The sequence below is a fragment of the Haliotis rubra genome, unplaced genomic scaffold (assembly GCF_003918875.1).
Source record: "Haliotis rubra isolate DU_JTF1 unplaced genomic scaffold, ASM391887v1 Scf995, whole genome shotgun sequence".
Classification (NCBI taxonomy): Eukaryota; Metazoa; Mollusca; class Gastropoda; order Lepetellida; family Haliotidae; genus Haliotis; species Haliotis rubra.
The window spans coordinates 239,824-253,249 of NW_025767740.1; the positions used below are offsets into that span (position 1 = coordinate 239,824).

Sequence of the window (13,426 nt, forward strand, 5' to 3'; positions counted from 1 at the left end):
AGGATTTTTCCTCATTTGTCTGCTAAGGGTGTTTAGTTTGGAATCGTAGATACACCATGTCACCTTACCTGTGACATCAGGTAAAATAATGGTGAATGTGTTTGTCGATTATGACTGCATATTCATCTAGCATACAGTGCAGTCACACAGTTCATGCTGCTGTCTATCCTTATGTCCCAAGAACCATTGTATGGACAAAACAGAACTTGCAGACATGTTATGTGTGGTCTCTTGTTGCCAGCGTATGCGATGTCCATCCACGACGCCAGAGGGCGGCCCAGTCATCTCTGTTGAGGTGTCCGAGAAGTCCGATGCCCTGACCATCGTGTGGATGTCCATGGACACTCCAGAAGTCCCCATTGATGGCTACCTTGTCTTCCTAGATGACCAGCAGTGTGGACCCAAGGTAGGTCATGATAGATATCTAGTGGGCAGGGGAATAGCATCATTGTTGATATATGATCTTTTCATGTTACAGCATCTGTGGTAGTGTATCATAGCTCATCTTCTTTACCACTACAATGGGTTACTGTTGCTTGATAGTGCTGCAGCTTCCAGAATCTGTTTAATACAAGTCATGGCTATATTATCCTGAAGACAGGGGTTGAGGATGGCACCGAGAGTGAAACATGTACCCAGTACCTCATTCTTGTTGCAAGATATCATTGCAATCAGTATGGCTGCTAGGTGATTTGGCCGACTGGGTGAATTCTTGCTCATTACATGCCGGGGATATAGTCAACGCCTCGTCTGTCAGTCCCTCCGTCCATTCGTTCGTCTGTAATAATTTTGTTTCCGGAGCTTAATTTAAATACCATTCAATTTTTTTCAACAAAACTTGGTATATATATCAAACAGAACCTAAAGTGGTGCCTTTTGCTATTTACAGATTTTTGGCATTATTATTTTGGTTTTTGTCTCGGTTTCCGTGGAAACGATTTGGACTTAGTCTCAAAAGGGAGGGGTGGGCTTCAATATCTTTCAGCAAAACTTGGCAGATATATGAGACAGATCTCAAATTGGTGCCTTTTGTTATTAACAGATTTTTTTATTTATTTTTTTATTGCAACGATTTGGACTTAGTCTAAAAATATCAAGTTGGACTTTAAGTAACTGTCAGATGATTTGTTCTTTCAAATATGTGGGGGCCAGGGCTATTCGTCATCCTGTGATGTTTTATCAAACCTTATCAGTTTATAGGTCACCCTGATATGGCTGGAATATGACCAAGTACTTGCAGTGTCTTTCACTGCATTATGTAGGATGTTAACTGCATGTATGAGAGAATATATTTTAAACATTTCAAAGACCTGTTCTTCCGTGTATCATGATGTCAGAAGTGTTTTGACACAATAGACCATTCAAAGTGATATACAATTGGCTTGTGTGAAAACACACACTTATTTTTATGACGTCTTACAAACCGTTGAAAGTCCTTGGTTACATTAAGTACTCATAATCAGAGAGGATATCTATCAGACGTGCCTCAGACTTCCTCAGACACCGTTTAGTCCTCACCAGAGAAAGATAAATCTCAGGCAAACATATCTATTGATTTTACTGATAGTAAAATACTACGATCCAGCCTCAGTGTGTCCCATGGACACTAGTGAGTGGGTTCTTATCTGTCGTGCAGCAGAAAACATTTATCTTGGAGATTGGGAAGGCCCTTGAAGGTTCATTGATTCTAGGATTGTATTTGTTGAGACGTGAGAACCAGCTGAACTGCGATGGTGATATATCAGTGGAGTTGTGACAGTTATATCTTTCCTGTGGTTACATGTGTACAGGAGTTGCAACTGTACTTGATGGTGTTCTTTGTCACCAGGAGACATGGGCTTGTGTGACTTGGGTGTCTCTTGTAGTGTTACACAGGCTGGTAACTGGTGAGCTCTTGTTGCACGTTGTTCGCAGGTTAGGGTCCTGCTATTTGATGCTGTTGTTTTAGTCTGTTGTCTGATGACTTCAATAGCAAGTAGGTACAACATTGGTGTGGATGTATTTTACAAATTCTGGTTTGTTTTTTATTATTTTTCATGATCCTGTATGGAATACACTGTAGGTAATATGTTGTTGTGTTGTAGATGATATCTGTTGTAGATGATATCTGTTGGTAGACGATATCTGTTGTTAGTTGTTTCCGTGTGATATGTGGGGCCGTGGGGTAGCCTAGTGGGTAAAGCGTTGGCTTGCCAGGCCAAATACCTGGGTTCTATTCCCCATATGGGTACAATGTGTGAAGCCTATTTCTGTTGTCCCCTGCCATGATATTGCTGGAATATTGCTAAAAGCAGCGTAAAGCTAAACTCTCTCACTCACACATTGTGTGATATGTTACTTATGTTAGTTATGCCACAATGGGTGTTTCATCTGACTGAGCTGGACATTGCAATGTTTGTGTGTCAACTGCATCCTCTCTGTCGGTTGCAGCTGGTACCGGATGAGGATTCTAACAGATGTAAAGTGATTGTGGGCAGCTGTGAACTAGACAAGACCTACAAGATATACGTCCTGGCGCTGCTCAAAGGTAGGACATCACACAGCACAGTGTCACGTGTCATTGGGTACCTTCGAACACCCACTCTGTATGCAGATGTTGATACATTATCATCCTTCCTTTGTCTAACCTATCACCCACTACAGGTGTAGCCCCACCCTCAGGCCTTGTCTGACCTATTCTTCTATGTGTACAGCTGTTGGAACCCCCACCTCAAGGCCTGGTTCAACCTATCCCTCTATGTGTACACCAGTAAATACCCCCACCCCCAGGCCTTATCTGACCTATTCTTCTGTGTGTACAGCTGTTGGAACCACCACCTCAAGGCCTTGTTCAACCTATCCCTCTATGTGTACACCAGTAAATATCTGACCTATTCTTCTGTGTGTACCCCACCCCCAGGCCTTATCTGACCTGACCTATTCTTGTGTGTGTACAGCTGTTGTGACCCCCACCCCCAGGCCTTGTCTGCCCTCTCTCCCTCTGTGTACAGCTGTTGGGGCCCCCACCTCAAGGCCTTGTTCAACCTATCCCTCCATGTGTACACCAGTAAATTCCCCCACCTCTTAGCCTAATCTGACCAACCCCCTTACCTGTGTAGAGCTGTTGGGATCCGCAACCCTCAGGGCTTGTCTGTCCTATCTACCTCTGCATACAACTGTTGGGACCCCCACCTCAAGGCCCTCCTCGACCTATCCCTCCATGTGTACAGTAATAAATACCCCCACCCCTAGGCCTAATCTGACCTACACCCTTACTCATGTACAACTGTTGGGACCCCCACCCCCAAGTCTTGTCAGACCTATCCTTCCAAGTGTACAGTAATAAATACCCCCACCCCTAGGCTTAATCTGACCTACACCCTTACTCGTGTACAACTGTTGGGACCCCCACCCCCAAGTCTTGTCAGACCTATCCCTCCATGTGTACAGTAGTAAATAGCCCCACCCCTAGGCCTAATCTGACCTACACCCTTACCTGTGTACAAGTGTTTGGACCCCCACCCCTAGGCCTTGTCAGACCTATCCCTTCATGTGTACAACAGTTAATACCCCCACCCCTAGGCCTAATCTGACCTACCCCCTCTCTGTGTGTGCAGGATCCGATGAGACGCGGATGTCCAACATCCTGGAGGTGGAGCTGCCCCTGGACAAGACGCAGATCATCTTGCCAGGGGAGGACCAGAGGCTGGAGGATGACGAGGTGTACCAGGAGTACCTGGAGATCCACGAGGGCTCGGGATACCTCCCTGAGATGGACAGTGAGTAGCACCCTCCGTCAGTGTTCACAGTGCACAATGCTTGCTATGCATGTTGTTTATACTGAATTATGAAGACATGTATGTGTCTGAACATGACACTTAGGACCCTCAATATATACTTTGCCTCATGGTAGTGTAATAACATGAAAGAGCTACATGCAAGCAGAGTGGGATGGGCAATGCTGGGCTGAGATTTATGAAGCTCTCTTAGCGCTAAGATAGTCGTAAGGGCCATGCATTAACATTAACTTACGACTATCTTAGCGTTAAGAAAGCTTCGAAAATCTAGACCCTGTTGCAATAGTGCCATGCTTTGGTCTTCAGTTATGTCCCTTTACTGTGTCTGGATCCAATGAACATGAAAATGAATCCCAGATTTACCCTGGCTATGATGCTTCCATGCTTCTATATGAAAACATGTGCCTCCCAGGGTTTTTGTTGAAAAAGTAAAACCTGACTTGAAGAGGAAGGGAGGAACAGCATGATGACTGAAGGTGCTTTGAAACCCAGAGATTTACATTTTGAACCAAAACTGAGAAGTGATTTCTCTGATATGTATACTGCTTGAACATATCTGTAGTTTGATGTTATACATAAGTGGGTGTTCAACAGTAAAGAAACACTTGTATGATTTCTGACCATTAATATCCGGTAAACATGGTACCTATCTTCGACCATCTCTGCGACCTAATGGTTAGAGTGATTAACTACTCATCCAGAGGTTCTGCTTTTTGATTCCCAACAATGTAACAATGTCAATTCTTGTATATGATTTATGACCATTTGACATTCAAAACACTAAATGTCTAATCTTCATCTTACTTAGAAAACCTCATTGTAGGAGGAGGTTTTGCTTGGTAAAAGTAAAACCTCATATTGGTCTTGCTTGGACCAAGTAAATCTCCAACCCAAGGTTTTACTGTCTGTGGAATGAATAGTTTGGTTCTTCCTTAAGTACCAACATGGAGGTTTATGATATTAGAACATCACTGGTTCCACCAAATGGTGCAGAATAAATTGACATACCATGATATAACTGAAATATTGTTTAAGTAGATGTGAAACCCAAGTCACTCGCTTTGATTTGCCTTCCGTTTGATGAAATATTGTCAATAGCGGCATAAAACCCAAATCACTCACTCACTTTGAGTTGGTCCTCTGTGATGTTGCTGGAATATTGTTCATAGAGGCATAAAACCCAACTCACTCACTCGCCCTCTTTGATTTGGACATATTTTCTTTTAACAAATATTTCAGCTCAATTTCAGATGTATCACAAGAACTTTTTTACCTTTTGCACTTTCATTCTTATGTATTCAGTTTTACAATCCTAGTAGACTGCATGACCATCTGTATTGTTCTACACCATTTTGTTATATTTCCATGCACATGTCACTCTGACTCCTCCTCCTCCCTGTAGAGTCTGCGAAGGAGGACGTGGACGGCCAGGACGGGCAGAAAGTGGACACCTCACCACCTGTCATGCTCGATGCTTCCACTCTAGGTACACATGCACTCTATATCTTGGTGAGAGGTAGCACCTACAGCATGAACCTCTCTGCACTTACTCTCAGGGATCAGCATCAGTTCACTCAGGAAAACTGCTGTGATCCACGAAACTTAATACCAATCTATTTTCATCCACTGTATAACAGTGAAGGCTATTTTCATCTCTTACCATAGAATGATAAAAGAACAATCTGAAATATTCCTTGATCACCAGTATTTTCTGCTGGCCTGTATTTATTAACGTTCAATTTGTTTTAACCTGTCCCAGTGAGGCAGTAGCCATGATAATTTATATCATTTAAAGATTCTGTAGTGACAGATGTTAGACATGCAGCGACACCTGACATTAGTTTGATTAGTGTTTCTTATGTCAGTGTTTACTCTTAGTAGTTACAAAGTAGGTTAGTATATGTTGAAATTCTTTAGTCACTTACCCATAAAGGTTTCGGTTAGAAGTGGTCTTCAGTAACCCATGCTTGTCGTAAGAGGTGACACACCTGTGAAGATCTGGGTTAGAATTGGAACCAGGTCAGGTCTTCTGTAAGGTCTTCAGTAACCCATGCTTGTCGTAAGAGGTGAAACACCTGTGAAGATCTGGGTTAGAATTGGAACCAGGTTAGGTCTTCAGTATGGTCTTCAGTAACCCATGCTTGTCGTAAGAGGTGAAACACCTGTGAAGATCTGGGTTAGAATTGGAACCAGGTTAGGTCTTCAGTAACCCATGCTTGTCGTAAGAGGTGAAACACCTGTGAAGATCTGGGTTAGAATTGGAACCAGGTTAGGTCTTCAGTAACCCATGCTTGTAAGGTGACCATGCTTGTCGTAAGAGGTGAACACACCTGTGAAGATCTGGGTTAGAATTGGAACCAGGTTAGGTCTTCAGTAACCCATGCTTGTCGTAAGAGGTGACACACCTGTGAAGATCTGGGTTAGAATTGGAACCAGGTCAGGTCTTCAGTAACCCATGCTTGTCGTAAGAGGTGACACACCTGTGAAGATCTGGGTTAGAATTGGAACCAGGTTCAGGTCTTCTGTAGTAACCCATGCTTGTCGTAAGAGGTGACACACCTGTGAAGATCTGGGTTAGAACTGGAACCAGGTCAGGTCTTCAGTATGGTCTTCAGTAACCCATGCTTGTCGTAAGAGGTGACACACCTGTGAAGATCTGGGTTAGAACTGGAACCAGGTCAGGTCTTCAGTATGGTCTTCAGTAACCCATGCTTGTCGTCTTCCGTAAAGCACACCCTGTCGGAAGTGGCAACTAACAGGATTGGGTGGTTAGGCTCGCTGAAATGGTTGATGAATGTTGTCGTATACCAGTTACGTAAATCGATGCTTGTGATGTTTGTCACTGAATTGTCTAGTCCAGACTTCATATTTAACAGACAGCTTTCATATAGCTGGAATATTGTGAAGTGCACTATTAAACAACAAACAGATCTTAAGTTACTTATATTTTTCAAGAATCAGTGGATCTGGAATCAATTGAATAAGCAGTATTCAGAGTTCAACATAAGAATCAAAGGGTCCCTGATACAGCTGCAGGGCTAAAAGTGAAAGATATCTGGGGGTCCTAGATTAAAATGTCATTGACTAAGATAACCATCACTCCAGCCACCCTTCCTTTTCTTGAACACTAAGACTTATGATGGATATTTTATGAATGCTTCTTTGAGTTTGCCAAATTCATTGTCACATATGTATCTTGGGAAGTATTAAAAGTTGAAACACAATTAAGCATATACACAAGCAAATCAGAATATTTTATGCTAAACTTATAAAATCAAGTACTACTTGCAACGTCTGTATTTGGCCTACCTGTACTGACACAGATGGTATGCATTATATAACAACAGGCGATGCATGGCCCATTGTCAGGGCACGTAGCTCTGGTGAAGGGCTTCAGATGGCGCTAATTACATGGTCTTCATCATTAGGTTATGTCAGGTTTTGGTGTCACAGAGTAGATAGTTCAGAAAATACTGCCAGTTTGTCTTTGCTTGATTTGAGAAAACATGACAAATTAATCAAAATTACATTCTCAAAAGAATCTATTTGTAGTCCTTACAGTCACATGATGAATTACTTTTCATTAATGGGAAATTAAGAATTAAATAATGTTTGGAAACTACTGGACAACTCATGATGAAGAATTTATTGGCAAAAAAGTACTTAATTAGTCCAAATGTATACTGAGGAAAACAAATAAGGGAAGACCACTTCCTGGCAGTGTTCCTTTATGTATTCTCAGACTTCCTCCTACAGCGCTATTCAAAGCTGGTGATGAAAACTGGAAAATATTAAGGAACACTTGAATTTTCCTGTGTTCCTTTATTTGTTTCTCTCAGTATATTAAAATTAAGCCATTTGTAGTCCTCACAGTCTGATATAGGATTACATTTAATTCTTAATTTGCCATTAAAGAAAATTGTTTTTGAGATGGGCATTAAGGCATTATGAGGTTAGGAATAATTTTGTGCTGCAAGTTTCAAATTTTGATCTGATATGGAAAAGGACTGTGTTAAATGGGGTTTCAGGTGTAGCAAGTTTTGTTTACTTGTTAGCAACATGACTGTTAATGTAGACAAGTCCAGCGATGGGAAACTCATCAACGTTCATAAAACTTGCATAGTGGTACCTTGCATGGGAGGGTTAATTAACTGGCGATCTGTCTTGACTCCTCACGTCAATTTCAAGCCTGATGAAATATACATGATGGTTGTTGATTGTGAGTGGGTAACTAGGCAACTTGCCCACCTGAAACTGGCGCTTCTCAGTTCGCCATCGACAGGCCCTCCCTGTAACACTGGGACTAACCACAGTGCCATTTCGTGGTAGATACCACAATGGATTCTGATATGGACAGCCCTTGTGAGCTCTGTCAGGTAATGGGCAGTTGTATGCGATAGCAGCAGTTACAGAATATACCCCTGAATTTCAGTCACATTGATTTTTTCTGGTTTAGAAGTTTAATGAAACAATGAGTCATTTTGTGACTTGCTTGTGGTTTTTAAGAACTGAAACATTTTCAGCAAATGATAGATGTCTTAGATGCATGAAATATCAAATCAGCCCATAATCACACAGTCAGGATACTTTCTATCATATGAGTATATAAGCAGTTGTACAAACTCTCAAATGTCTCTTTCTACCCTCGTGCATGATCTATATTGATTATGTGTATTGGTATGATATGTTTATATGTTTGTGATTATAATCTGAATCCATCTGAATATCACCATCATCTCTGTTGTAAACAAGCACTTGACAAATGCTAACTGTAAGTTGTTATTTCAGAAGAGAAGAATCAACATGCTAGTGCACTTCCGCCCAAGGTTATTGAAGTTGAAACAAGAGGTCAGTGTAAACTTGTTGTCCTTCTACACTTGTTACCAGATAGATGTCTGATTTGTGTCTTAGATATTAAGTAGTTTAATTCTACTAACACCATTCTATGGATATATGTGTAGCTAATCATTGCTTGATAACTTCTTTATTATTATAACGTTTAGATTGTAGCTACTAACATCATTGCTTGATAACGGTGTTAGTAGCTACACCAAAACGTCACTCATAATAATAATAAAGAAGTTGTATATCCATAGTACTCTCCCTGTTGTCCAAAACACCAACTACTATTTGCCACTCAAAGAAAATTTTGTAATATTTAACTTCATGCTGGCTATCCTAATTACGGTTGCCATTATTTGTTTCCTATGTTTTGCTACCAGTTGTGGAGGTGATCTCCCTGATCTGTTGAGCAGCAACCCTTGTATAAATGTCTCAAGTATGTTAGTTCTCTGTGGGAATATATCAGTTACATTGATTCTTGTCTGAGGAACTGAGGGATCCAAAAGTGATCCAAACAGTGGCTTGTTGATTGTACTGAAGTAGTTGATGACCTTACATGTGGCCTGAATGCTTTGATTTAACTTTCAACTCATCTACTCTTCCCAAAAGGACAGTTACGCTATAAACCATCATCTACCATTTTCATCCTGATGTTTTATTCCATGATATATCTTGCACTGTGCATGGTATTATCTGCTCACAATGTTCACGACATGTTCTAAGCATGAAGATGTTCCTGCATGTTCAAAGATGTTGCTACAAATCGTTTACTGAAATCTCAGACTGATGTTGCATGATCAGCCAGGTTTGGCAACACCTTCACACAGGATGGATCCAGCCACAGGCAGCTTGACAGGAAAAGGAGGGAAGGGTATCACTGTGATGCAGAAGTTATGAATGTTTGTGTCTAAGATCTGCATGATGCGCCCACTGGAAGAATCACAGCCTTGTACATCCACTTAGTTTTCCATTTGATGATAACCTTGTTCACTTCTGCAACTGCAAGATGATTGTATTGATCCAGAATGAGAGTTTGTTCCAGTATGCAAAGTAACACAAGGGGTCATTGTTGTCTTCTCTAACTGAAATTGGAATGCACAAATGTACCCTTGCTTGGCAGTCTACAGTGCTGGAGATCCTCTATTCTACAATGCACCAAACCAGTTCCTGTGCACACTTTGCTTCCAAGCTGGGATACACTTGTGTGTTCTAAATTCAGTAATAGCTGTAGTACTGAAGGCAATGATGACCCCTTCATTGGGCATGCTGCATGTGTTGTACACTGTTATGGATCTGGACAGATATAAATTTTAATCTCATGGGTATGATTCACTTCTTCACTATGTCCACACAAGTGAGTTTCTGGATGACAGTGTCTTGACACAATTCACATTTTGATGTCCACCACATCCACCTCATGGAATGGCTTCACACTGGCACTTCAAAAATGTTTCTACCTCCATTGATGGTTCTGTCTTTTTGTCACAACCAGGCCCACCATTGTTTCCCCACAAGAAGAGGCGACTGAGGAGCTATGCCAACATATACGTGTATCAGCGAGTCAAACAGGATGCTGTTGAACCCAAGAAGAGTAGCCTTTCCCGTTTCAAGAAGTCCATAGCAGCATCAAGACATGCCAATACATTTGGGAGGAGACTGTCACAGGCCGCTCCACCAGAACCACCTCCAGAACCAGAGCCGAGATCTGATCCCAGGTTCAGGAGGCAGGCTTCAAGAATTGCTAATTTGGGAAGACTTGGTTTGAAGAAGAGACATCAACCCTTAGAAGAAGAACCACAACCAGAACCAAGATCCAAATTTAGTTTCAAGTCAGTTGCTTCTACTGTTCTTGAGTTTGTGTCAAAGCAGCGTAAGATCCAAAGAGCTGTTGCTCCCAATTCCACAGGTCGGGTTCATATAGACTTTGCCCGTCTGAAGAGTTTCGTAGGCAGCATGATGCCCAAATTAGCTGCAGTAGCTGCAGCAGCTAAGATGTCTCCCCCAAAGCTGGAGGAACCAGAGAGTCAGAGAGACTATGATGACGAGCGGGAGGGCAGGAGGTACAGGGATGACTATCGGAGGCAAGGCAGTTATGACAGGTCACCCCAGAGGTATGACCCTGAGTATGATGACCACCGCAGAGATGACCATTACTCCAGATCTCGACACAGAGATGAATATAGGCAGGGGAGCTTTGAGAGGTCTCCACACAGAATGGACGGATATCGTCAGAATAGTTATGATTCTCCGTCTCAAAGGGGAGACAGGTTCCGTCAGGCCAGTTTTGATCGGCCGTCTCGGGATAGACAGGGGAGTTTTGATCGATCACCTAACCGGTTTGATTCCAGGTATGATGACAGACGAGGAGGATATGAGCAGCCGCCAAGTCGATCAGATTATGATCAGGATGATTATAGACATTCCTACGATCGCTCACCTCACAGGTCAGATTATGATGATGACCCAAGACGATACAGACGATCACCTGTCCCACCAGATTCTGACTACAGCAGACGGTCGTATGATCGGTCGCCTGCACAGAGTGACAAACATGACTGGTACAGACGGGAGCACTTCCGTCGCTCGTCAGACTACGAATCTGATGACTATATGCAGCCGCCAACAAACAGTAGGGAATATGACTGGCACATGTATAACGCTCACAAGCAACGTTCAAGAGACAAGGGGCATCTGAGAAGATACAATTCAGATCCTAGGGCAGACTCTAAGAAGCTGTCTGTGCCTGTGTACCGTGGTGACGAGGACTCGGATGACTTCGGTGATGAGGAGGCCGAGCATATTTACCAAGTCAATCGCTACAAGATGCGCAGGAAGTCGGCTGCTGAGGAAAAGAGGCCAAAAGAAGTCCAGTTCATGTTTGGTCCAGGCGAACATGGTGGTGATTCAGAAAGTGGAGACACTTTGACACCATCTCCGAGGGTGTTTAACAGAGATCTTTTCTCACCTCGCATTGATCAGCAAAAACGACCTTCAGATGGTCATTCAAGGTCATCTCATCGGTCAAACACCAATCTGAAGTCTATCTTAAAGCACAGTGACTTCTTCCAAGATCCATCGGATAATATTGACATTCGAGGGACGAAGATGAAGGGGCCATAACTCCTCCTGGAGAATATGGAGGAATGCTTCATCGGTATCTGGAAATATTTGAGAATTCTCCCAAAAGAGAAGATTCAGACTCCTGTTCTGATGAAGGTATTCTTGCATGTTGGACCTCTCTTCCAGTAGAGGTTTTGTTGGTGTTCATTATATTGGTCACAAGGTGATTACTTGTTCACATTATTTTTCCATTAGATCATTAGTTTTACAATCTCCTTCGTTTGAAAGTGTGTCCCAATGATTTCCAGTCTTGGTAGTAAGTGTGATGTTTTACTTCAGAGTTTGTGATGAGATTTTTGTTTTCAGCATGTGAATATTTCTGTCAGTTTCTATTCATATATGTTAATCTGTGTTTCCAGATGATTCTGATGGTAAGTGGAACAATCTGAACCAGATTCTCAGAAATATTTGCTGTTTCTTGTCAGACGCAACTGACTACTTGTTTAGTTTATTTAGTTTCCAGCCTAGATGCTTCCAACATGGTCAGCGTAAACTGAAACTCTCGCATCAAATAAACTTAGGCTCAGTATTATTCGTTACACTGCTATACTGAGTCTAACAAAACCTTGTGGAAGGTCGCGTCAGATAACCCTTTGAATTGACCAATCAGAACACAGCTTACCAAATCGCGAAAGTTGACATTTGCACATACCTTTTGAACTTTTACCTCCAAAAAGTTTGTACCGAACGATTCCGAATGCTCTTTTCCATACGATTGGTTCCTAGTGAGGCACGCCACAAGGGTGAGTAAACAGTCGCTGAAAATAGCATTTTGTCAGTATTCAAGCATGTCAGCTTGCTGAAATATTAGCTAATGATAGGGTTGATAGCCATGTCACCAGAAACCCCAAAGCATATATACTGCAGGGCAAATATCTGTGTTTTATGTAATTTTCATTTGTTGGGAGATCAGTGTTGGCGAACGGGGAAGAGAAAATCCATTTTGTAAGTCTCGCCGAACCCTAAATAGTAGCTGTTGTCTGATTGGTTAAATCCGTTCGGCCGTCTTGCGTTTGATTGAACGGTCATAGGTCGCTCAAAGGTTAGCTGACGCGACCTTCCACAAGGTTTTGTTAGACACAGTATAGCAGTGTAACGAATAATACTGAGTCTAAGTTTACTTAGACTGCAAATAAATGCTGAAACATATATGTTATCAGTGAAAATGGGCAATATTTCGAAACCTTTTAGCTAGTGTACAGCTTCTTAGTCTAATAATGAGAATCTAGATAGGCAAAATTCTTGAACACTGACACATTTTGCAATCTTGGGTGGAATCAATGAGTTATGTATGTTTGGTAGAAACCTTTGACATCAGTGTCATGAACAGAATCACGGCAGTGGGGTAGCCTTGTGGTTAAAGAGGTAGCTTATCACGCTGAAGACCTGGGTTTGATTCCCGTCATGGATACACGGGATGAAGCACATTTCTAGTGTCCCCAGTTGTGATTTTGCTGGATTATTGATAAGAACAGCCTAAAGCATTACTCACTTTGAAAAGTATCACGAAATGGGTATCAATTAAGGTAGGAAGGGAAACCAGGTCTTAATATTTAGGTACTGCCTTAAGTTGTCTTCTCTGTAACACGACACAGTTCTTTGCAGTGAAACTTCTCACAACATCTTCATTCATTTTTAATGCCATTTTCACAGATCGTTCCTGTTACACAGTTATGGCACATTCAGTT

General features: G+C 42.0%; 1 protein-coding gene across 1 annotated transcript in view; it reads left to right on the forward strand.

Moving 5' to 3' along the window:
• Positions 1 to 13,426, forward strand: part of LOC124265785 — a 123,100-nt gene that overhangs the window by 68,002 nt on the left and 41,672 nt on the right. The window contains 7 exon segments of the mRNA XM_046700599.1: positions 242 to 406; positions 2,431 to 2,527; positions 3,597 to 3,758; positions 5,179 to 5,262; positions 8,565 to 8,624; positions 10,111 to 11,723; positions 11,756 to 11,834. Of these exon segments, the coding sequence (XP_046556555.1) occupies positions 242 to 406; positions 2,431 to 2,527; positions 3,597 to 3,758; positions 5,179 to 5,262; positions 8,565 to 8,624; positions 10,111 to 11,723; positions 11,756 to 11,834 (2,260 nt within the window).